This window comes from Triplophysa dalaica, chromosome 1 (genome assembly GCF_015846415.1).
Source record: "Triplophysa dalaica isolate WHDGS20190420 chromosome 1, ASM1584641v1, whole genome shotgun sequence".
NCBI classification, from domain to species: Eukaryota; Metazoa; Chordata; class Actinopteri; order Cypriniformes; family Nemacheilidae; genus Triplophysa; species Triplophysa dalaica.
This window is the reverse complement of record NC_079542.1, coordinates 24,572,007-24,599,167: the sequence shown is the minus strand read 5'-3', so window position 1 is coordinate 24,599,167 and position 27,161 is coordinate 24,572,007. Positions and strand designations below refer to the sequence as shown.

At 38.3% G+C, this 27,161-nt stretch overlaps 1 protein-coding gene across 7 annotated transcripts in view; it reads right to left on the bottom strand.

Moving 5' to 3' along the window:
• Nucleotides 1-27,161, bottom strand: part of si:ch211-200p22.4 (phosphatidylinositol-binding clathrin assembly protein) — a 55,163-nt gene that overhangs the window by 22,907 nt on the left and 5,095 nt on the right. For 5 of the 7 annotated variants that reach the window (XM_056748428.1, XM_056748394.1, XM_056748419.1 and 2 more), the window contains exons 2-8: nucleotides 16,316-16,458; nucleotides 7,707-7,782; nucleotides 7,511-7,613; nucleotides 7,195-7,288; nucleotides 6,965-7,076; nucleotides 4,891-4,997; nucleotides 3,164-3,205 (exon numbers count right to left, since the gene is read on the bottom strand). In XM_056748428.1, the coding sequence (XP_056604406.1) occupies nucleotides 3,164-3,205; nucleotides 4,891-4,997; nucleotides 6,965-7,076; nucleotides 7,195-7,288; nucleotides 7,511-7,613; nucleotides 7,707-7,782; nucleotides 16,316-16,458 (677 nt within the window). Of the gene's footprint in view, nucleotides 1-3,163; nucleotides 3,206-4,890; nucleotides 4,998-6,964; nucleotides 7,077-7,194; nucleotides 7,289-7,510; nucleotides 7,614-7,706; nucleotides 7,783-11,353; nucleotides 11,445-16,315; nucleotides 16,459-27,161 lie in introns of those variants that run through there. The other 2 variants (XM_056748443.1, XM_056748401.1) reach the window with 2 other exon arrangements.

Below are 27,161 nucleotides of genomic sequence, written 5' to 3'. Positions count from 1 at the left end.
CTCTCTCTCTGGAAACTGGTAAGGACACTGCCTTAAGACTTATTTTATTCACAACATACAATTGGAAATCTAGCTGAAGCCTTTCCTTAAGCACTTTATTCTTGTACTTCTCTAGACACTTGTTTAACGCTGAGTTAGGATTTGTTCCTAGTTTAATAACTATAATATGAGGGAGCATTACACTGATCCCAGATCAGCAAACAGTGTGTCTGTTAGCACTCAAACACACTCCATCGAGCTGCTGCATTAACAAGAAAGTGAATGTTAGCAAAGGCTCAGACCTTACGGTGGGCAAAAAATTCTTACTGCCAAGGGTCCAGAACAGACAACTTGTGTTTAAACTGCATTTATAGACTAAAGTAAAGGTGAGCACTCAGCCTGAACACTGCCAGCAGGTCTGGATGCGATCTAGGCCTATTCTCAACATCAGTTAGAGGATGGTTTGAGTCTTAACCAGATGCAATAAGGAAAAAAAGAAAAAATCTAATGCAATACTCTACATTTTTTTTAAATTTTTAGGCATTTGGCAGACGCTTTTATCCAAAGCGACTTACATTGCTTTATCCTTTACATTTTACATATGTATTTGCCATCCCCTGGGATCGAACCCACAACCTTGCGTTGCATTGTTATCGCAATGCTCTTACCACTGAGCTACAGGAAAGGTCTACTCTACAATTCAAATAGAAAAGAAAATGAATAATTTGACTAAGTGAGAAAACGTATCACTTCAACAGAAGAGAGATAAAAAGAAAGATGAAAGCGTTACATCTTCTAATATCCTTTTTCCTGTCTGATTTGATTTCCTTGGAGACGGCGAGAGCGGGCCTTTGATTCAATGGCTACATTATATATTCGTGCATTGGCAACGCGGAGGAGACTTCAACACAAACGAAGGAACGCTAGGGCGGTTTTCTCGTGTAAAGGTGAAATATAAATGTATCGCCCCCCCATCGTTCTGTATTTATGAGCTTAACCTCCTACTTTGATGGCCAGGAGGTGTGTATGTGTAAGCTTGTCATGCAACTCTGCAGAAGACTGCTTTTCATGCTGATCTGAGCCAATGGTCGGATAAAACCGTACACTTGTAGTTTACCCTTGGTCTTGGATCAGCAGAAAAGGTAATGTACAGCCATGCCGGTAAAGTGTGGGCCGAGGCCACGGTTTGGGTCATATTAAGCAATTGAAGATTGGTATAAAAAGCATAAATTCACTCATGCAGCCAGGGTAAAACTGGGCTGGGAGATAAGGTAGTTACAAATTATCTAATGATGTAGTTATAATACTTAAGGCATGTTTTATATAACATTAAAGAAATAAAGGGCTAATAATAAGAAATAATATTAACACTTTATTAATAATAATGACACAACACTCAGCACTAATACAAACAGGGATGTCAAATACAAGCAGTGCAAATAACCCACCACCTACAAGGTAAGATCCTCTAGACTTCTAGAAAGGAACAATAAACAACCAGTTACAGCAGGCGAGTAAATGCTTTTCATTCAATCTAGTGTGTTAACCCCTCTCTGTAGTGTCAGTGTACTCAAATCTGAACACTGTGTACATAGCGTTGAGATCCTGTGCTTAGTGCAAAAGCCATGCTGGAATGTCATAACCTCAAACCACAAGTTTGACAAGAACTAGATAGAGATGGTAATGTTTGTAACTTTCTATAAAACTCAATGTGTTTTAAGATACTACTGGAATAATTCATTCAAGAAATAAACACAATGTCAATCACCCTCTATTTCCTATTAGGAACACAATATGATTTTTGTTACACTTTATTTTGATAGTCTACATTTTACTAACTGTAAGTAATTTTTTAGCTGCATGCCAAACACTGTCATTCGTAGACTAGATTGTTAGGTCAAGTTTAGGCTTGGGTACAGGGTTAAGAGAATACTTTGACATGTAGTTGCAAAGTTACTTAAAACAGCTTTTGGGGTTCCTCAAAGTAAAGTCTAAGCAGATATGAAGCATTCAGTCTATTCATGCTTGAATTACTGGTGGTTTACAAGACATTACAATGTTTCTTATAGTTGTAAAATGACTAAAGCGGACTACTGAAAAAGTGTTAACAAATTTTGGATTAAAGCTATAGTACTAAGCTTCAAAATAATCAAAGAGACATAAAAGTAATGTGCTCCATATGACTTTTAAGACCTGGAATCTACATACACTTTGTGAAGCACAAGTCAAACTTTAAATCATTTACATCCTCTTAAGCTCTCCTTATGACACTAAAAGTTTTTGAGAAGCAATGATGTCCGGATTGTACAACACAAATTATTCTTTCGAGTTGTATTATTTTTAGGGGTGTCAAATGATTAAACGCGATCAATGTCTGTGTATTGTGCATATTCATTTTGCATTCATAAAAAAATACACATCTATACATGTTTAGAAATATTTGCATGTATTTATTTATATTTACCAATCATTTAAATTCTCTTTAAATATTTATTCATTTTTATATTTTTCTTAAATATATCCATATATGTGTATGATTTTATAAATACAAAATGAACATGGACAGTGAACAAACATGATGCAATCACAAACTTGTGTTCTGGATGCAATTAATCACGATTAATCATTTAACAGCCCAAAGTTATTTGAATTGATCCAGTTCAGATACCCATCTGAATGATTTGGTTAAAGACAGGTCTGGCTCTCTTGTTAAACAAGCATTATCCATCAATATTGACCTCAATTTAAGTCCGTTCCCAGATCATGTGCCTTCAGAAAATCTAAAATAATAATAATCAGCATAAATAATATCACATCAAATCTTTTATGGCGCTTTTTGTAATTGGACAGCTTGACAACTGCACTGCCCATTAAATAAAGAGGACACCTTTAGTATTTTACTGAGGAGGTAAAAGTCAAACAGGTTTGTAACAGAATAAAAGTTAGTCATGGTAATTTTCTGGTTCATTTAAATCTGTTTTTCTAATGCAAACACTTGCAGAGAAAACATGAGACAAGAAGTTGAAATAAACACAGTTAGCATGAGTACAGAAACAGCACGTCAGACACCCAGAGAGATTAGGAGGACAAGTGGAAAACAGAGAGAAAGTTGGAAGGATGAGCAACACAGCGCCAGCGTGGTGAGGAGGAAAAAACTGAATGTGGAGATGAAATGCACACTGACCTGAGTGAGATCTGGGATGTCACCATGATCAATCCCAACTTGCTGTGTCATAAAAAATAGGTAAACAGACAAACAACGAGGGGGGAGGAATAAGGAAAAGAACAAACATAACAAAGGATCATTACCTCATGCAGTAACTTTAAAACAAAACAAATTAAACTAGCATGCTGACAGCCACGTGGACCAATGGGAACGGATGCAGACATCCATAACGTCTCGCACAGCTGATTATGGGGTGTGGAGTTTAAACATTTAAAAAACGATTTGAAAACATTTACTATATGAAAACACTTGCGGGACGAAAACAAAGGATGATACATGGTTTTGATAAACAAGCAAATTGGACAAGACCCTCACACTGGGATGGACATTCTAAATGAGTTTCAATTTTAGCAATCACATCCCTGAAATTACTAACAGGTCAGAGGATGGGACACTTTGGTCTAGGGATGCATGTAAATTTTGGCCGATAACCGATAATCTTTTAACATTGTAAACTGATATTCGATATATTGGCCAATATACAGTGTCTAAATATAAATATAAAATTCCCTAAGACTGAAAGAAAAGGCCAAAAGTGGACAACTGCTTTTATTTTAAAACGTTCACTGCAGAAAACAAGGTAACAGTTTTCTTTTTTCCCCTGAAAATCATGTACCAAGCTTACTTTAGACTAGTTAAAGATTATTTAACCTTTAAACTTTTCTGGTATCATTTTTATTTAATAAACAAATTAAAGATGTTCTTCCAGAGCAATCCAGAAACGTGTTCTTAATAGCCACAAGTCTAACAGGTCTCAAGACAGAAAGCATTCAAACAGCAGTCTGATTACAACAATATGCTTTTGTTCCTATGAATTACACATTCAAATACTTTATCTACATCAACAATGTTTGCTAATAGCAGTAAGTGAATGATCACGACAGAAGATAGTTCTGTACTTAAACAGCATGCAGCTGAAGAAGTTTAACCACAAGTAATGATTTATCGGCCTATATAGTATTATAGACCGATACCGATAACATAAAAAACTACCATGCATCAGCCGATACCGTTATGGCCGATAATTTATCGTGCATCCCTACTTTGGTCCTGGCAAAGAGTGCATTGTAAGTAGAAAGGGTTGGTTTATGAATTTGGTTAGGGGAATTGTGAGTACACAATGATGTAGTACAAAGGTAACTCCAGAATTATTCAGAGTTAGTAAAGCGGAGAAAGGAGTGAGAATCCTCAGCACCGTCTTCAACTTTAAAGGCCTCAAGCCACTTGAACTCACAGCAGGACAGGCAGCTGTCAACAGCCACAATAACAGTAGGGGAGAAAGTGAAATCTTTGCACAAAAAGCAGTCTTGGTGTGGTTTATATTTCCTAGACTCTATGATCACGGGAACCCTAGATGTTGTGGGATGCTAAGACGAGCTTGGAGCATTAAGGGAAAAAATACAGTAAAAGGGATGGAATGCAATAATATAAAGTCAATGTTAAATTCAAGATACTGTTCATGTACTGTATATGTTTATTGACATAGTCCATAGAGGCAATGCTATGCCAAAACACTAACCACATGGCAACCAAGTCAAGTTGAATGCGTAACAATGCAGAGCATTATTGGATGAAGATGAGGAAAGTGTGGGGCTGCAAGTATTTGTGGGGGGGGTCTGTCTAATCTCAGACATGTTTTAGCAATACACTTTCCCTTCTGTGCGTGTGTGTGTGCACGTTGGTACCTCAGCCACTTTGAGGAACTCTGACAGCTTGGTCATCCTGTACAGAAACTTCTTGTAGATATCCAAGGCATCTTTGCACTGGTTTTTCTTCATATCAAAATATTTCTCTGAAATGGAGGACAAAAAGAGGGATCCAAGAAAGAGATAGAGAGGCAGAGCAGAAAGACAGCAGAACGATTAACGGAGCGGCTCGAAAAGATAAAGACTGCAATTACCCATCAGAGGATTGTCAAAACACTCTCAGGCTCTCTGACAGGGGGAAGGGAGATATAAACTGCTGTTGTAATGGCTTGCTCAAGGACAACTAACACCCTAATGCATTTTCAGCCCGTAAACCTAATCGGCATTTGTTAAAACATAGAAGGATAAAAAAAGAAATATTTAATGGGCGATGCTCTGGAAAATTATACAAACTGACTTAACGGTTGAATAATTGGAACTCAAACGGCTGAGTGCAAAAGTCAGTGAGGGAGGGCTGGCAGGGAATTAAAGTTTGGGTTAAGTTTGGGTCCACTGTAACAGATCTGCAGTCAGCAGGTCAGAACAGCAGGAGCTTCACAGTTTGACAGACTTTTGTTGGTTCTGCGAGACACTCAGATCAAGGGTCATATGTATGAATCGACTGACTTAACTGCTTTTCCCCAGGCATGACAATCATATTCATCAAATCTGAATGAGAAAACGGGCCGTAGATCAGCCATCTATGAGGGTGAATATCCTGTCTAATGCAGTGGTATTCAGACTGTGGTACGCGTACCACTACTGGTACTTGAAGTGGTCGGTGGTACGTGACACAATAAAAAAAAAATATATATATTTACATTTCGTGTTTTGAATGCAATTTCAAATGTTTAATACATGACTGAAAAATACGGAACACATCTCAGCCTATGTGCAATTTTAACAAAGTTGTATAAACCATTGTTTATTTATCATTGCTGGTTGTAACTCAGGCATGTGATGGGCAGCTCAAACACAGAGCGGGAGCAGCCAGACGCTTGTGAGTACCTGACTCTCTCTCTCTTCAGACCAGCTGCCTGCAAATTAAGTTTCTTATGTATTTCTACACTCGCTCTTGTAAGCTGTTGTTAATGCGGTAAATGCTAATTCAATACACGTCTGCATTTACTCGAGGTTAAATCAACTTGCAATGTATTTTTGACACCTTGCTTTGACAAAAGCCACTGCAGTAAAGTGTGAGTCTGAGATTGTTATATACAGCTGTTCTCTTGATGTTTAAGTATACTTTTTTTAATTTATCTGATGTGTTAAATATTCTTTCCACATTGTTTGTCTTTAAAACAAGTCCCCAAAAAGTTAATAATTCTCCTAGAATTCATTTAAAGAGCCCTGTTAACAGTGCACTACAGAAAAGTGTTTTGTGTCCACTATTACTGCTGACTTACTTTAAAAACATGGAAAAAATACATTCTTTAAATAAAAAAGTGATTGTATTATTAATAATATATTAGAATCTAGGACGCTGTGTGAAGATAATGCTCTATATTAATTTAAGTGTTTATTCACATGATTATCTATGGCGGTCATCAGGTGGTACTTGGAACAACTAATTTATTGAAGGTGGTACTTTATCGGAAAAGTTTGAACCCACTGGTCTAATGGGCACAGAGTCTAAATTGGTTTGAATTTGTTAAAGAATGTGACATGCAGATCATTTGGCCATTAGGAGATAACATTCACACGTGGCAGCCCTCCCCTGTGTCATCCGAAATATACCAGCAGCATTGAGAATACATGGAGAGGTGAAGCAATAACTACATTGTGTCAAAAAAAACTTCAAACAAAAGTCAAGTTGGCTCTGTAAAGATCAACAGTAGCATTACTGTTTGCAAGTGTCACTTTTGATGCTTGATGTACTTTTAGTCAGCCGTCACGTGTCAGAGGAGAACTGGCCCTCCTGGCTTAGGGTTTTGGTTCCTTGCCACTGTGCAGTGTTTGTGGCACGGCAATGCTTTCAGTTAAGAAAAATCTATCTGATCCATATTTACAAAGCCCGAAAGTAAAGCGCACGTGTAGGTTGCACTCCAGAGTGAGGGTGGTGGATAACTCTTACCCAGCAGGTTGATAACGCCCTCATTATAGGCAGCAAACAGACGGATGGAGTCTTTGAAGAGCAGCATGAAGGCAGCATTAATCACACCGTTAGTCAGCTCATTAGGGCTGGCCTATGGACACACACCCACACATACACACCAGAGAGATTATGCATCATACAAAAAACTTGGATGGAATCATTTTTTTTTTTAAAGATACGAGGTTCTCCATCACCAAGGCAAATTTTACCTGGAAGTCCAGCAAGGCGTCAAGCTGGTTCTGAATTATGGGCAGAGTTTTGATCAGCTTCTCCGTGTTCATGGTGCGCATGACTCCGTCAACACTGCTCGACATAGACAAACAAACAATCAGAGCACGGCAGTCTCACCACTTACTCTCACTCTTAATTGAAAAAAAAATCAGCTACTTAATAGACTCTTAAAAACAACTCAATTATGGAAGTAATGAGCTAGCCTGATGAGATTGTGTCCTGCCGAGACGGAGTGTTTCAACAGTGGATATCTTGAATCTAGACAGAAGGCATAACGGAAAAAAGGTGACCCACCCTCTCTTCATTTTGGTGAAGTCAACAGCTACCAGTCTGTAGGAGAGGGCTTTCTCGTTCAGATATCTGCTGTACCGCCTGATGAACTTGGACATGTCATAGCCTGAGGAAGAAAGAAGGGTGGTAGAGAGGGATGTATCATCATTGAATTTATGTATAATACTTAAGAAACAGAAGATGTGCTCTTGTTTCATACCTTGCAATGCACCTTTATCGAGGAAATTGCTGAGATTGAAGAGTGTGTTTCTTGAGGCCAGATACTGAATGAAACGCTGCAAGTAGAAAAAAAGGATAATCAAGAAAATGTGTTTTTAAATGCTCCGTGTGATCATGCAAGTATTTATCTGTAAGTAAGCACAGGCACGTACATCCCTAACATGTTGGAAATTCCCTGCTGCTTAATTTGAACAACACTTTGTGAAATGTAAAACTATGTGCAAGACCAGACTCTTCTGAGATGTCCTCGAGTTGCAGAGCGTGTCTACAGATGCTCTCCTCCTCCACCCAATACAGTCCCATCAGCTCTAGCAGATGTGGGTTGGAGACGCGAGCAGAGTACACAGGGTTCCGGGTATTGTCATGATGGGACTGTGCATGTTCCTTTATTAGTCCCATGAGTGTTTGGTGAGAAAGCAGATACACGGTAAGATTCCTGCATGTGTGTCCATGACGGTGCGAACAGAAAATGTGAATGAGGATCTTGTTGAACCTTAAGACTGCCTCAAACACTACTTCAAAAACGAAGAACAAGACACTATTGGCTTATTCACAACAACTGTGATCTTAGAAACCATGAATATTGACATAGTTTTTTCGTTACAATTATACATATATTATCACACCAAAGATTGTTTAAAATTGTATCGTTTAAAAATGTTATTTTAAGTGCCACAATATTTTATATTTTACTAAACACATGTTGATAGTTTAAACAATATAAGTCTATGCACAAGTTATCTATAAAAACAAAACGGAAATAAACATGGTTGGATTTGAAGAAATATGGACACTTTGTACTTTGTAGGATGTAAATAACATGCAGATACAAGAAGCAATAATACCCAACAAATGGAGAAGGGGTGGCTCTTTATTGATCATGAAATAGTTACTGTATTTTTAATTTTCACGTGCCCATTTAAAAAATAAACAAAACGATTGCACAACTTCAAAAGAACCCTCACATGAGTATTTAAACCGCCAAATGTAGTAGGGTTGGGCCGGCATCGTGATTTCAACAAATATTTCGCTTTCGTCACCTGACTCTGTGCTGCAAATCGCGTTGTAAACAAATATGAGCCAAGCTAAAGGGGCATCTAAGCTCACGCTCTACATGTCACTGTAGACATCATCCGACGCCAATTTGGTAGACATAATCCAACCCCACTTATGTACTTATTATGGTAAAAGCCCTTGATTAAAAGTAAAAACCTGATTTGGTAAGGATGACAATTGCCACACAATCATCAATCTTGTGACAGCCCTAATGTCATCTAACAGTTCATGGGAACATTATGAAAAAAAAATTGGTGATCCCCAATAACTAAGAAAATTTGTATCTGACAATCCCATTTCCACAAGGTCGCAACATTTAATTTAAACTAGAAAGCATTTGGAGCCATGTAACCTTGATCTTATTTTGTAGGTGAGGGAGGCACACTACAGGAAAAAGTCAGCAGAAAACTGTTTTTAGGTACTAGGATGGAGCCTTAGGCATTTTTCACCCCAGGGAGGAACAGCAAGAGGACCTGGTGACAGACCCTGCAGTCAGCCACAATGAGCTTGGCACAGTGGAATACTCCTGGCAGAGGCCGTTTTCTGCCTGTGGCACAAATATTTTAAAGGTGGGAAGGTGGAATGTATCCAATAGAAAATGGAGTGTAAACGTGGTGGACCAGCCAAACAGTCAACGGACAGCAGGTGTACAAAGAAAAAGAGGCTACTCACCCTGTTTAAGGACAGTTTCACATTAGCACTTTTTATGGTTAAACGTACGATAAACGTCGGTACGTTTGGATGATGTGAATGCTGCCTTCTGTACCCAAGTCTGCTTAAACAGAGAGGTCTGTGGGCTCTTTGTATATCACGTGAGGTATCAGTCATTGGTATCGGTGTGTCATTACGAATACAAGTAAGAGGACAAGAGCTTGGTATCGGGCCAATATCGATACGGGTATCGGTGCATCCCTAATATAATTTTGTAAAAAAATTTGCTTTTGTGTGTGTTTCACTCACTTTTCAGATAAGAAGAGAGCTGTATATCTTATTTCTGTTCGCCTTTAGTGTTTCTTAAGAGTATTTGAAGTACAATCGTGAGGCAAACTAAAGTGCCATTACGTAGTGAAGCTCTGGAAACAAAACTATTGGTTCAAAAACATAAATGTATAAAAGTGAAGAGAGCAATGTTATGCCTTGTGCCGCCTTCTGCGTCGTTGTTACAAGAGACAGGGTAAACAGCTGCAGGCTGGATGATGCAAACCAACCGTGATTTGGACCCAAATGTAATAATAACACAGTCCAGCGGCGGCAGGGGGGAGCAATCGAACTAGGGTTCCGTCCAGGCATTCAAACTAAATGTGAAACCACCCTTAAAGACTAAACAATGAACTCATCTGATAGAAGGTAATGGTGGACATGGTCATGTGACTGGGGTGATGCAAGACGGTCAGATGCAGAAGGAAAAGTAAAAAAAAATCTGCTCTATCCCATGAATAATGATGTAACGCATGCAGTAGAGCTTTACTGTGTGATCAGTTAGCATTTCCAACCCTTCTAAAAAGCAGCTGACATACTTTCGCTTTACGGCCCTAGCCTCAAAAACCCTAGGGATCTGATAAGAGGCGGAGTGAGACGTACCAAGTTCAAACCATGACGAAAATTCCCAGGACAGGAGCCGAGCAGAGCGTGAGCTCCCTCTCTTCGGCACTGAGGCTCAACCTTGTACAGAAACCTTGTGGAAAATAGATGGTCGACCCAGCAAGCGCAAAAAAGCAAAGAAAATCACTCCATTTCAGAGCAGAAATCAAAATAGATGACCAATTCCACAATTGCTTTTTTTTTACAAAGCTAAGGTATGGGAAAGCTTATTCAAAATGGATGTCAGAATAAAAGGACAAGAACATTTTTGATTGATAGCCTGGGAAGGACCCCGCATTCTCTGCTTAGCAAATAATGAATGTGAGAACAAACCTCAAGCAGTGTCAGAGTGAGGCATCTTTTATTATTAAGGCGGTTGGCTCTTCACCAGAGAGTTTTTCCTCCAAACCGAGCAGCTGCTATTATCACAGCAGTTCAAGCGAAGGGAAGATTTCAGGGTTTTGTCATGTTTCTCTAGGCGTCGGTTTTCCATGTATGGCTGGGAAACACTGAAAACTGCACATGCGCGTATGCTCGAGAGCGGCAACCCTGCAGGGAACATGTGTAATATACTGCATGATGATGCCCTGATAACATGCAGGCTGCTGGTCTTCACCCTCTCGATCCATACATGTTCTGAGGTTTCTATGGATACAGCCTGAGCAATTGCTGTTGTTTGAAAAAGCGAAGGCTTAAACAAAAACGGCGAGCACAAAAGATAATCATGGTATTTGAGAGGAGGCGGGTGGTTCAATAGCGATTATTTTCCAACACAATGCTCATTCGGTTTATAAAAGTTAAAGTCACGTCTCAAGACATGAAAGCAATCATGCTAGAAAACCAAGCATAAACACGTGACCAACACACCACTTGTCAAATCAAAGAAATGAAATTAAAACACTTTATACAACTACACATTCACGCTCTCACAATCTACAGCGATTGATCCTGGGTAACACCATTTGAGAAAGTCACAAAGCATTTGGGTACCTGCGTAGGAACCGCATGTCAGTGCTTCTTTGCCTAAGCACAATTAAAATGTCAATGGTCCGATCCAACAAGTTGAGTCACCAATACCCACGTGTAGCTTATCTCTTCTCCCTCCTTATGAATTACTGAACACCAGCTGTTTGTTTTTTAGCCCAGATTTGCAGTATCTGCCTACAGGGTAGAGCAGGAAAGACTTGTCAAGGGAGTGAGAGAATGTTGCATAAAGGTAATAATTACCTTAGCTGGTGCACATCACTCACAAACAACATCCATTATGCAAACATCCGACACAGAGACCCGAGCTCGGCACACGGCCAGAATGTTAAGCAGACCCACTTTTTATTTCATGTTTCACACCCATGTCCATGGTCAAAAAAACCCAATACATATTTCAGTAGACACAGCTGCACGGGCATGATCAATATTTGCAAGACCAACAGCTTAGAAGAAGGTTTCATCCGAATGTGAAAGTGCTTTCAAAATGAGTGTTGTTTAGTGTGTCTCTCTTAATTAAACACAACATGTAAAGAATGTTCACACGGTTTGTTTCCATACCACAAAGGGCTGTCACTTCCTTATACCGATGAAATTTCAGTTCTAACAATAAGCCATAACCATGCTTGGACATGCCTTTACATGTCAAATCTGAATATATCTGCATGGACAATCAATATTTAAATACTATTGCATCGTCCCAATTCACCAAGTTATAAAATGCCATTAATCTGTGTACTTTTATATGGAAAGTATATAGATTTTAGTGTGAAGCAAAATAGTATGCACGCACTGGGACATACTGTTTTAACGTGAAACAAAAGTGGCCATTGTTTATCAAATTATCAGTGAATATTGATTGGGATTTCTTTATCATTTGAATGCCTTTCTAAACACCTGGAATAGAGCACATAAGTCAAAAGCTTTTTTACCCTTTTGGACATTTTTGATAACCTAACACCACTGTTATATGGAAAAGAAATGTGCTCAAAACTTCCTTTCGCGTGTCACAGAAAATCTGGGAAATTTATTAGAGAGTGTACCATACAAAACTATTCCAAATGACAAATGTTTTGGCTTCAGCAGTTTATTGTGCAGTAACGACAGAACCCCATCCAATCTCCTGGTCAACATTGTTGTTTTCTTAAGCCGTGCCATTGTTTGTATTGTGAATGGACTGTTCAGCTCAAACAGTATTGACTGAGAGTTAATGATGAAACCAAAGAGACACAAGTTCTTACATTTCTCAGCAGACTGAGGCTGGTCTCATTAAATTTATCAGCGGGAGGTTCTTTATCTTTATTACACAAACCTTTCTCAGAGCCATCAGCGTTAACCAGATCCTCCTGGAATCCCCCCTCGCACACATACACACCCTCTATAATATTATCTCAGTCTAAACGCCCACTCTGTCTTTTTCTCAGAAACTGACAGAGATGGACATCAAGTGGGAAATACTGTGCAAATATAAACCCTAAGATGAAAAAAGGTTTTACAAAAGGTTTTCACCATACTGATAGGTCAGATGTCAATAGTCTGGGGTTTAAATACTGGCCTCTTCTAAAGTTTTTAAAGCTGTTTTGTGTTTTCAAAGCATCATTTTTTATAGTCAGGTAGGTGAATTGTCACCTACCGGAACCAACCATACTCCTCATAAATAGGCACATGGAAATTAAAATATAGTAACTATTTTATGTTCTACAAAGAGCCGTCCCTTCTCCATTTGTTGGGAATTATTGCTTCTGGTTCGCACATCTTAATTCGCAGAAACCCTACAAAGTATGTTGCCTGAACGCGTGTTCATTTTTGTCACATCCATAACGCATACATTTTCCCCTCTTCTAAAAAAGAAAACCAGTGCTCAGACTGATATTTCTCTGATGTCTGAACTCTATTATCAGGGGTTTAGTTAAATATAAACAGATGGTTCAATATATTGACAATAAATACGTTCTCTGAGAATTTATATTTCAAGTTTTGACTCAATGTCACATCCATACCGCTGGAATTGTCCAAGTGCAGTGGTGTCCCAATACAAGGTTATACAATTTGTTAACTGCGTGACCCTACATGATCCAGGTGATAAGAATTCAACCCCATCCTTTGACTATCCCTTACTCAGACCCTTAAAGCACCACGTCACCTCACTGGCAGAATTTTTCTAAGTCACCTTCTCCCCGTCTCTGATCCAGTCAACACACAATACTGGTGACGTCACTAAAGCAAATCCTCCATCTGTCTCTGGGCCATCGGTGACTGACATCGCCCTCATTCTCTCCTATTCAACAAACGCAAGGATGCGAACACACCTTTATCAACAAACCTTATCTGCGGCCCTTCCTGTACCATCTCGCAGGGCCACCGCTGACAAGACAAATGTCCTCTAAACGTCTCTGCTCGTCGGCAGACAGAGATAATCGAACATGTGTTCGTAGAAGCCACAACTGGGTAAAGGATTAAGACCAAACCCCGACCTTTACCAGACGTTCAGCTCCGATAACAAAACAACCCCTGGATGATTAGTGCACAGTCATGCCGCAGAACAGGGTGGACAGTCCTGCATTCTCACTATCTCGTCACTGCTACAACATTTAGTAAAGGGCTTTTTATTTTATATCTTAAAGGCATGGTTCACCCCAAATTGAAAATTCTGTCATCATTTACTCACCCTCGTCATTTCAAACCTGTATGACTTTCTTCAAAAAGAAGATATTTTGAAGAAAGTGGTAATCAAACAGCACCATGGCCCATCTTTCTATTGTATGGACACAAACCAATGCAAGTGAATGGGTGCCAGTTAACAATATTCTTCAAAATATCTTCTTTTGTGTTCTGGGGAAGAAAGAAAGTTTTACAGGTTTGAAATAACAAGAGGGTGAGCAGGCGTGCAGATGGCACAAAGAACAGTGATTCGATCCGTCCCCCTCACTGTCCCTATGAAAGGCGACAAACATCAGTAAAACTGAGGATTAATCAGGGATACCGCTATGTACATTAGCCTAGGTAGTAGGGGACAGGCCCCCTCCCCTTATTTATTTTGCAATCACTGCTTCAGAATCGGGTAGGCAACCGACGTTTATGTTCTCTTTGTGGTGCAACTAGCCTGCTACGACTCCAGACACCCCAGTTAAAAAATCTCATCTGCGCCCCTGAGGTGAGTAAATGATGACAGAATTAAAATTTTTGGAAATAGCAAGGATACGTGTGAGAGTCACTTTGACAGTCTTTTTAATTCTGTCCATGTATGTATGGGGTTAGAGTTTGTGGGTTAGGCATTAATATTTATGATTAGCAAATACATTTTGAGAAGTATTTGGAAAGTATACAATAGTGTTTACTACAGTTTATAAATTTACTTGGTTAATTATTTTATCATCTGGTTCAAATTAAGCCGACTTTTATTTTGTCTGGTCATCGAAAAGACGCTTGAGTTTAAGTGTGTTTGACATTAGCTTCACCCAAACAGCGAAATGCTCATAAAAAGAACAACTCTGTGGATGAATTTCATGTGTTCATGTCTGCGTATAGTAAGATACAGACAAATCTATGAGTAACATGTTGTAACATGTAACATGTTAAAGTGTGCAACTCAATCACTTATAGACATGCAGAACGAACAGAGGACATATTCAAATAGTAGAATTTTGCTTTAGTGATTCATTTTATATTTTCCCACATCGCGCAGATCATAGGGCTCTAGATCAATGGATTTGATGCAGCCCGAAAAAAAAGTTATAATTGCAAAAAAAGTATTAAAACTCAAATAAATAGTGGTTAGCACACAAACAAGCACAACGATAAAACGCACTTCACACAAACAAGTAGCTCTGTCTAATGCACCTGGCAAACTTTATCGCACGAGTTCAACACTATTACATTTATTCTTAGCATATACCGTTTTTTTTCGTAGCATGTGTGACATATATGTCGCACTGTACAGCCCTGTTTTTGCTTATGGATGTTAAGTCCCATATAAGGACATAAAGCAATATAATTATAAAAAGCTGAAGAAATGAAGTCGACACAAGGAATACTGCACATGTGATCCAGTCTGTGAAATCCCGTCAGCTAAAGTCATTTTTTTGTGATTTACTGTTTCCTGCATAAAATCATCAACACAATATAAAGAACATCCTGTGAAAACATAACCTTGATATCATTAAACTTGACTGGCTAAGGCCATGTCAAATATTGAAATCAAAGTGAAATTAATTTCCAGCTAGTTTTATTACTAGACATGTGAAGATAACAAAAGTTGGAACAACAGTTCCAAAGTAATTGCATACTTTTCATTGGCTGAACTATTCCATAAGGGCCATGTGCATTCTAGGTCACATTGTGAATGTATATATCATTAGCAGGTTTGTGTGTCATTTTCGCCTACCTGCTGTTTATTATTAGTAGGGTGAGCATGTTCCTGTATGTATATAGGTGTATCCTCTGGTGCCGTACACAAAAGTGTGCACACTTTTAAACATATAAATCTTATACTCAGATACAGACTTGTACAATTCCCATAACTTTGCAAAGCAGAAAGGGAAAAAAATAACAGAATACTACAAAAAAAAAACTACAAATATACTCTGTGTACAAGAGGTTATGTTAAAACCATGGTTCCGTGTTGCCTGAATTTGCTTTGTCTATACAAGACACAGATTTGGATGACGGCGCTTTCAATTCCATTGCATCACATTTAAATAATATGTGGAAGTAATCAGGCTATGAATCAAAATTTTTGCAATGAGACTTAAGTATAAAATCAGGTCAGAATTGATGCGAATAACACAATGTTAATTTGCCTTTGCTAGGCATAAATCACAACATATTCTTGGAGCAACACCTGTTTACTCAACACATTAAAACAAAATTGAAACTGGGCACTTTAACATGTGGTGTGAACGTAGCACAAGACAGCATTTAGATTCAAGATTAAATAAAACTGATCAGAGCAAGTGTGTGGAAACTCACCTCATTTCCATACATCATTAGGTGGTGTGTTGTGATGAGAGATTTGAAGACTACGACCCAACTGCTGTTGGCAGTTCTTTCAAATAAAGTGTCGGCCAGCTGGGGCACGTTCACATTCATCTCATTGGTGCAGTGAATCAAGTCTGAAAAACACACACATGACACCCGTTACATCAACACACATCTCATTTTGAGTAGTTCAAAGACCCCACACATGATGCTGTGGTCTCCTTTCAATAAACACATCATGAGCACACATACCAAAGTGCATGCTTGGTATAAATCGCACATTAACGCAGATCTGCAGTGGGTGCTAATGGAAGCAGATCTCAGCAGACACCCATAATATCTCTTTGCACGCTACAATGACAGCTAGACAGACTTCTAAACACCTCATTCTGTTACGCAACACACAAGCACAGCGAGGGAAGATCCAAAAACAGTCGCCTCTTTAAATATGCAGCACATCCCAGTGTTGCTTTTGCGTACAAGCATCCGAAAGCAGCATATCTCGAAGCCTATCACAGGATCAAATCTCTCGCTTCTGTTCTGTCCTGTTTGCATAATGAAGACATTCCCCCTTTACAGCCCACTGCATGCATCTCTGTTCTTCAAAGACGAACCTCTTTTCGCCTTCCCCTAAGAGAAACATTTTTTCACATACCGAGACACACAGAGCAGGTAATGAGGGAGACGACGACTAACGGTCGGCCCCTGTGGGCCTGTCTGTTGTTCTAATAAGGAAATCTAAACTAGTGCAGCTCCCTATTGGAGTCTGATGATGAATCACAAGAATCCGGCAAAGGAGACAGTACACTAGTATGAGGTATAGGTCTATGCGATACACTTATAGAGCTTCGGCGAGATAAAATTGGCCTATAAATTGATGATGTAGTGCATTACAATCTGGAAACAGCACTGTGCAGTGGGGGAATACACATGGTTGGATTTGAACTACATTTTTACAATTCATGAAGTGAGTGAGTTGAGGAAAAAAGGAAATTTTAGATTTGAGGGAAAAAAAAGCCTTGCTTTACAAGGATTTGCATCAGTTATTCCCATTCAGGATTTCAGATTAATTAAAATCCTTTTATGGGTTGTTCGCCCAAAAATTAAATTCACCCTCATGTCATAAAATATGACTCCTCTCTGTAGAAGACAAAAGTCTCAGTGGTTTTGTGTTCATACAATAGAAGTCAATAAGGGCACATGTTGTTTGGTTGAAGTGAATACTTAGTGATTTTGATGGTCCTACTTTGGTTTATGGCATGTCCAACAACAAGTTTACGTACATACATGGTGGCAAACCACTTTCATTTTCTAATAATGGGCAGTTATTATTATCTTGACTGTCTCTCGAATGATTCGTTCAGCGATTCGTCTTTGATTGGTCTACTGCGTGCACTGTGGCAAAGGAAATGTTGGCGGGCATTAGATGGAGTGACGCAAATCTGACCCGGAACTGAAATTAGAACAACTTTGTACAAACCAATTGTATGGAACGATTGTAATAGTTACTTTTTAAGAACAATTGTGTTGTGCAGAAGAAAGTAATGCAGTTTTGGAATGACAGAAAGAATGATGAAATTTACATTTTTGAGTGAACTATCCCTCATCATCCTCTTCACATTGAGAGCTCGCATTCTTAAAAATAAAGGTACTTTAAAAGGTTCTTCGATACAGCGGTATTCATTAGAAGTTCCAAGAGGTCCGGTCTTTATATTTTTTTTGAAAATGAATAAATAATTCTCAATTTAGCCCAGTTTTATATTGTATGAAAGATATGATCTTTTATCAGGCCATTTATTTTATATTTTGATATATGTATTTATACATATAGGGGAATGCTTTAGGGGAATGCCCTCTTAAAATAAGTTTGATCATTTATATTTGCAAATAAAAAACTACTGACAACATGCAAACAGCAAATGTAATGTAACAATTAAAATGCTGCAAAACAATTACAATTGTAAACAGAAAACAATGTTACTAACTAAATTAGCCGTTCCATGCCATTTTTACCTTTTCACTTTCATACCAGAACTACTTCTATCTTTAAATTATTTCCCAATTAAAACGTTGTTCATTACAAAATGTGAACCTGCTTGTGAAAACCCAGCAAATGTCCTTCATAAAATCATCCTACAGAATATTCTGTGAAAATATAACAATATCGTCAATATTGACAGAATAATACCAAATCAACCAAATCTTAATGAAATGCTTGAAAATAATCTTTGATGCTTGTTGTCTAGCAATCAATTAGATTATGAGAGTTTAGCCTAGGTTTTCACAGGATCACAAATGTTTACATGCTGACCAATAATGATAAATGTAGCCTAGATAAAAACGTCATGGTTAATTAAAATATCACAAATCTGGTTGAAAGATTGGAGACAAATAGCAAACAGTAAACAAACTGAAGGATACAAATGCCTGCTCCGCGTGACTGCGCTATTGTTGTTAAAATAAGCACGTGTTTGCTGCTCTTCATGCGGCCCTTTGGCGGGAGAGAAGGAGTGCGCGTGGAGAGGTAAGGGTTCAATAAAGATATAAGAGGATATAGCGGCAAAATCTAAATTACATAAATTTCCCGTTGTGAAGACGTGCGGCTCAATTTTACCAACTAAAATAGTCAAAAGTTTTAAACGGTTTATTAGGCCATGTCTCACGGTCCGGATGGAACGAAGCAAAGGTTTGGATGAGGTCCAGGTCTGTCGAGATTGGTTCCCCGCTTAGAGTGTGTGTGTGAAGATGTCCAACCCAAGCTGTTGTGATTAGTCAGTCCTCCTCTCAGTGCACGTGAATTCATAAGCTTTGGCTGTCAGCAATAAACATTAACAATGGGGTCAACTTCACTTCATCAGTTAAAACATGCGGATCGATCCAAGTGTAACATAGGTCTGCTAGTGCACTGCTAGTGCGTTTTTCTACTATGGCGAGGGAAATAAAACCAGACCGGTTGGGTCAGACAAGTTATCACTTATTATCACTAACAACAGAAGCTTTAGTTTTGCCTTTTAATACTGGACCCAAGTTGGATAATAAAACAAGAAGATTGACTAGATCGACTTCAGAGGACATTTCATAGAAGTGTTTAAGAGGTATGCACACACACAAAACATCAGTGTATTGCACAGAACAGTTTTCACAGCCGATGTCAGAGTCATGGAAGCTGTTATTTGACCGTTGGTTATCTTAGAATGTGTGTCGCTGAATTCTTAATACCAGCTGTAGGACTGTGATGAAAGTGAAAGTAGTTTAGCGCGCAGCTCAGTCCAATGTTTACAATCTCTGATAACCGAACACTACTACAGTGGTTCTTCCACTTCTCTCAGGAAGGTCTCGCCCTTTTTGGCGTATTCCTTTGGGTGGAGGTTATTAAAAGCATTCGGAATAGTGACATCATGTACCCAGTGAATTCTGTTAAAAACAACATCTCGCTTGGAATTTAACTTTGAGCTTTATCCTTTTGCAGGTATTATTTATGCTATAATAGCAATATTTCAAAATAACTAAAGTTTGAAAAAAGTGTCCTGTCTATTTACATACAGTGGCTACATTTATAAGAACAGGCTGCTCGTTTTTTCTTTTTTTACAGAATGTTGAAAACGTAAATTTATTTAAACTAATCTCATTTGGTTTTCATTAAAAACACCGCCTTGGACTACACCACAGCCTTTGCACTAGCAATTCTCTCCTCGATCTTGCTTGTTTTATCTGACGGTCAGGAGGAGAGTCTGTGAGCTGATTGCCTCCTTTGGGAGGGAAGGGGAGAAAGAGAGAGAGAGAAATTCATCCGATTCTTAACAGAGGATATGTGCCGATTGAATCAGATAGAGCAGAACACATTTGGACGGTATTGATCAGAAAGTCCATTGTCTTAAACGGAGAGACTGAGCGAGGCACAAATAACAGAATGAGAGAAACAGCAATTTTCAACGTTCCTGTGCATCAACAGCTGACAGGGGTGCAGCACAGGGAGTTTATGTGAATGTAAGGCTGATTATGCCCCTAGAGATTCATCAGTATCAGAACCTTCCCAGACAGAACATTGGGGCTATGTTGATACAATCGTCACCATTATTTTTTCACACAAAATAATATAGCGAGACTTTAAACTCGCGTATCGATTTTTTTAATGTAATTTTGCCCTCCCTAATGGAGAATCAGACCGCAATAGAGAGAAATATCTGAAGCAGCATTTCTCAGCGGTCAGAGCTGCTTCTACAAGGCACAAAGCAAAGCAATTCATGCAAAAGAAATTGAAACTGATGCAACAGATTTAAGACTCGGTCTCACTCAAACACCGGTTTGCCTTAGTTTCAATCACAACTGAACTGAAACGCAATGCATCTTTATCTGTTTAGACGTGACATGCGTAAAAAACAATACGTTACTTGTTGTATAATGTGGCTGTTGGCGTCGATACCCCACTGTACTGCACATCAAACTAATCTATGATTATCTCCTTTACTTAGGAGTGTAAAATTCTGCACACAACTAGATTCCCTATGAGCCACAGAGAAAAGACTGCGTTTCACACCACAGTCTGTAAATAAACCATCAGACGCTATGTCACAGAGACAGGCAATGACGCTTTCACTCTATCCTCACACACATACACCTGCATCCTTCTATGCTTAGGTGTATGCACCAGTGCATGAAATGAGGTGCAGCGGGGACAATCGAATCCAAGAGGTGACGGGAAGCCACGCCCAGTCATGTCCTCGCAGCACAGCAATTGAATGGCCTCCGAGTGATGAGGTCACCCTCTCTCTGTCTGCCTGTGTCAAAGTCTTATTGTTAGACGGACACACAACGAAACCTTTGGAAAATTCCACACCGGGCCGAGCCTGTCACCGGTCACAGATGGCAGAAGCTTAACATATCTTTGGCTTTGTGCTCCAACACTCACATCGCATCAATAATTGCCTGACGAAGACTTGAAATGAGCTGAATTCAAGAGTGAAAAATGAGTGAAATTACAAATGAAAGCGCTTTTGATTCAAAGCATGATTATTCTCCGCAGCGGCTGGGCTAACAAATTAATCAGGATTAAGTCTTGATGAGGCACATAAGTCTGGCCGGAAGCCAGCGCTGTATGTACGGGGTTATAAATTGACCAGGTGGCTTAACAGTCTGTCCAGCTGTCGTAGCTGGTGCTCACCTCCGAACTGTTACAGCGGTCATGCTAATGTTGTAATCACAGCTTCTAAGTTAGTTGTGCTTACCCTTCTGCTTCCATCATCACAAAACTAGCTCATGAGGTGCTAGAAGCTGAGGCTAGGGCTGGGCCGATAAACGATATCGAAGCGAATCGCTACAGAGATAATTAAGTTAATGATGATAAGCTATTAGCATTTTGACTTGATATGGATTAATCTTACAGTCTAACAGACAGCAAAATTAAACGCAACAACAGTCAGTCAGCGAGCAGCATTTAGCGTGCGCGTCAAAGTACAAAGTCCATTTCGTACTGGACTTGGCAAAGATAAGTCGACATGAGGAGGAAAACATGACTGGAAGTGGAAACGAAAGTGAAACTAACCTCTAGTTGTCGTGCGGTTTATCACAGTTAAATCACCGGTTAAACAAAAGAATCTTGAGGCGAAATTGCAAGCAAGTTACTTCGAAACTCGAGAACAAACATTTTTATATCCAACGCTAACATATCTGCTAACATAAGCTGGTGCATAGGACACAACCAGCGCTGCCCTATAAAGATAAGTGATGTAATGAAGTGACTTCGTTTGAACATCAAAAGACTGAACCTTGTATGTAAGATGCTTGCATGATTAAAGAAATTTACTACAGTTTATGTGAGATGTCTCTTTGAAAGAATCCCATTACTCAAGCAAGACATAATTGCAGCGATATGTATGTGCACAGGCGCTAAGCCAATAGGGTTCGAATGTACGCAGTAAAGGAGCCCTTTCATTGGTTGAATGTATTTAATGAAAACTCTCTTTACTAAAGAGCCAATTGAGTCAAAATGAGACTGAATGAACTGGTACATGTTGTTCGTGGCCTATTATCCTCTTTGCTGCAACAGTACATGTCTAACTAGGTAATATCAATGACTTGGTTTAATTTAATTATAACTGGTTTAAAGGTAACTTTTGTTAGACTGTTTTGTTAATAAACTGTTTTAACATTTACATTTATGCATTTGTCAGACGCTTTATTCAAAGCGACTTACATTGCCTTATACTATACATTTGTTTCTAATTATGTGCAATCCCTGGGATCGTTTACCCATGACCTTGGAATTTGCATGCTAGTAGCTCCGTGCTCTAACCATTGAGGCACAGGAAATCTTAAATAATCCATTTAAAATAGATTATTTTACATAGATTTTTATAGATTAAAATATATTTTTAATGAATTATATATCGAAATGTATATCGTTGTTGATCAATATAGAAAAAAACTATTGAGTTTACATTTGTGCCATATCACCCTGCAATATTCCAAAGTATTGTGAAATTTACATAGTCATTTTAGTTATGATTAACATACAAGTGGTAATGAACACTGTTGCCATTTAATGTCCATTGTTTAATATCTTTTTTTTACCAAACTACCAGATATAGAGATTCTACAGGAAATTATATACTATTTGCAGCAACAGAAAAATGTACAAATCTTAGTACTTCTCATATTACTGCATCCTAAAATAAATCACTTCGTTATTTTCCCTCGCTTTTGCAAGACTGTGTATAAAAGCATCTGTTAAATGAATAAAGATAAATAAATAAAATAACTTAAAAATGGAAATGTTCACAATGAAGCTGGCATACATATGATGCATACTGTGCCACGATATACCGTTTATCGTAAATAACCGTGATATTAAACAATTAACGATATTGTATTCATTCAACACATGCCCCTAAAAAAATAAAAACAATAATAGACACCGTGATAACATAGTTAAAGTGAATTCCGATAACCATGAGGTGAAAATATGATACCGTGACAGCCTTACTACATACTATGCCTATGGTTCTGCAGTTAGGCAGTACATTAGGATTCAGTCTGAATGTGAAGAAACCGGAAAATGGGTCACACAACAGTCCTGAGGTGGCAATCCAACCACTATGCCATTTTTGCAAGTTTGTTCATTAAAAGAGTTTCAACTCAAGGACATAGAGAGGTGAATCAAAATAATATTTTCACTAATAAAATAAATAAAAAAGAGTGGAATGCTTTGTGGAAAAATGATAACTGTGATTAGAGAAACTCAGACCTGTTGAGATTACTTTATGCTTAAAAGCAAGTCCTAGCCCATCTCATTTGCAGATAAGAGCAAAGAAATGTTTTTGAATTTAATAGGCGTGCTAGTCTTTTATCTGCTGCTTGTTTCAGCTATTTTGAGGGAGAATGCAAGTAGAATTCTTCAAATAAACGTCTGTGTTGCCTCTGTTCGGGGAACATGGGACCTCTATTAAAAATAGCTGGATTTCATTTTGAAAGCTTGTTTGCTATGTCTGTATCTCTCCCTCAATTTCCTTCCCAGCTGTGTGTTGATGGCCTTGTTGCTGTGATTGTCAAGTGTTGAAAGAGGAAAAAGTGTTTATCTGGGGTCAGGCTGCAAGATGGTTTGGGGAGACGAAGCCGGTCTTAGATCAGTGCTCTGGGAACATAAATATGATGACTGGGACATTTTTGTAAAAGGCCTATATGGGATTCCTGGATAGTGAGTTCAATGACACGGTTTTGTGGAATACCACAGCCATTTCTTGCACGAAATTCCTGTACTTTTCTCTAGCTCTCTTTCCCATTTTTACCACCACAGCTTTACAGCTAATCAGCAAAATGAAAGTATGGCTAGCAGCTTTCTGTAAAGCTCTAGACTTTTATGAACAGGACAAAAGAAAAAAACTGGATCACTACACACTTCACATTCCGTTAGAGAGTCAGGAAAACTAAAAGCTGAAACTTTTCAACTACTAGAATTAACAACGACGTACCTTACATGTTCCCTTTTTACAAAAGAGACTGGCATAGATTTCATAGATTAATTCTAAAGAGAGACAGGGTGTTTGTGAAAGACAGAGTGAGAAAGTGAAAGAGAGATTCTGTTTGCGTTTATTGGCATATCAGCTTTGACGAATGCTTAAAATAATGCATAAATGTCTAATTTTCAAAAACTATTCAATTTAAAGTATTATGAATTAATACAAGTAAGCCAAGATGTCAACTAGTTGTCATCCAACAACCCACTAGTCAGGATATAAGATAAAAAGTAATTTGCCTAGTCGATTCACCTCTTATTTTACATTTTATTAAAGTGGCAGTGAGCTAAATGGGATAAATTTAGAGAATCTACACACCCAACAGAGGCTTTAAGCATGCTGATGGCCCAGAGCACCCTCAAAACAATGATAAATCTCAAGATAATTACTGTGTAGACTTCACATTGTCTGCTGTGAGCAATGTTCCCATTATTATGCACCAGATTCATAATAAAACAATGATAGTTTTATGCACTAAAAAGGACTATATTTTATGTTAAACATTTAATGAAACAACCGCAATATTTAAAAAAAGTGTTGTTTTGCAGTATTTATGAGATGTATGAGACTAAATGAAATGTGAGAATTCTCTCCTTCAGATGTGTCATAAATAAAGACCAAGGCCAAGCAGAGAGATGTCAGAAGAGGAGCCAAGGGCTCTTCTTAAGGTACAAAAACAAGCTATCAAACAGAGCCAAAGGCCCTTAGCAGCTATAAATAGGGCACATCAGCACTACGAGTGTGAGACAAGGAAAGAAGCAATGTGTCATACAGTATGTCTAAGTGGTGAAGTCGTATCCTCATACTGAATGATCATCAAACCACAGTGTAATACAACAGCACATTCTTCTAAAAAAAAATAAAAATCACATTACTGAACCGGCTCCTCAAGGAAATGCTCTTTTACCAGTTCTGGAGGGTACTGGGTGCATTTCTCAAAGTTTCCAAGCATCTCAAGTAATATAGCCTATCATCCATCATTCACACAATTACAATGAGTTCATAAGTAAAAGCTACTTATCTCTGGAGCAGTTTGCCCTTTTAGAGACGATGACTGTAAACAGTGCACAAAGCATCCTGAAGGGTAATCTGTATTCTGAATGGCTGGGTGCCATTTATGAGAATGGTTGTTTTGTCTTTGTTGCACAGCATTATTTTATTTGACCACTTCAAAATCTTCAATCCCAACACACTCCAGCCTTTTTTACACTTACCATAAAGTCTGGTGGTGTCCACTGCCTCTTTCGTATCTAAGCAACACCAACTGACGGACATGCACGCGTTTTTGGAATGGGTAAGACAATGGTCACAATAAACTCTAACTCTCCACTCACTTGACACAAAGGAACAAGATACTGAAAGCTCAAGCTAAAAAGTGGGTAAAGTCTGAAATGTAATAAATTATATAAATGATCTACTAACTGTGATTTGTTTTGTTTTTAATAAAAAATAAGTCCTAGACTATGATGTCCTATCCTTTTTGTTGCAATTCTAATATGTAGAATATTCAACTGTCTCTGAAATAACAAAACGTGTGAATGTGAACACATCTCCAGAGCTGTTCTGAGAGTATATTTCATAAGCATTACACTGTTTTAAAAAAGCTATCATCAACCACAATCTTTGTGACGACCCATCAAAATAACAGTCTGGTTAACTTGAACATCCAGATTGAAAACAATGTATTGTATCATTACTTTTACTAAATAGTAAATTGTAGTATTCTAGTAGTAAATTGATAAACTACATAAACACTAGAGTATACTTACCATAGTAAATGTTAGTTTAGTTAATAGGAGTAACGATCAAAACACCATTGTATCTGCATAAGGAGGAATTTTACTGCAGTTTACCATAGTAAATCGTTGCTGTCGGGCAGGCGGAAACCTCCTATCTCCAAATTTGGTCAATTTCATATTTTTCAAAAATTGATGCTACTGGTCAAATTATTAACTAATAGCTTGAGAGCACATCTCTTAACTCCATTGGACACTTCAACTGTTGGAGAAGTCTCGTAACTCCACCTCTTCTTCAGTCCGCTGGGAGCCTCTCGGCATTAATACTCCTGATTGAAAGTCGGATAACTCTGTTTTAGACAATAACGAGTGAAAATAGTTAGGTAAGATACATTTGAGTAGGCCTGTTTTGTTAAAAATCGATAGCTGTATTGCTTCGGTGCAGAAGGAAGCCGTGAGCCACAAATGTAAATTTGCGAGCAGATTAGGCTAATTTCGGCCTATTAGACAGCCTAGTAAAATCATCGTTTTTTCTATTGCATCACTTATAGTTCTTAAACCTTTAAAATACAGTTTTGAAAATGTATGTTACCACAGTCGTTAGCTTTGGTTAACTTTTGAAGCCTTTTCTCTTGTCTCAACGCTGCTTTATATTGTGTGCAGATTAATTTCCGCATATATTAGACAGACTAGTCAATTTATCGTTTTATTTTGATATTGCATCACTTATATCTCTAACGTTTAAAATAGAGTTTTGGAAGATGTATGTAACCACGATCATTAGCTTTCATTAGATTTTAAAGCCTTGTCGTCTCTTGTCAAAAGGCTAAACACAATAGCAGACACTGATGAACATTCACCACTCATTTCAAAATATATGCAGATGTTTTTATTTCCTGAAAAATAATGGTTTTGGAGATGCGAGGATTCCGCCAGACAGCGACGAAATAATACAATAGTATACTACAGTATGTGGACAAATATGTAATTATTGTATAGAAAAAGAATGGAAAACAAAGAACTCTGGCTGCCTATGTATGTGATAAACTACACATACATATTTTTTTATGGAGGGGCGGAGTGGGCTTA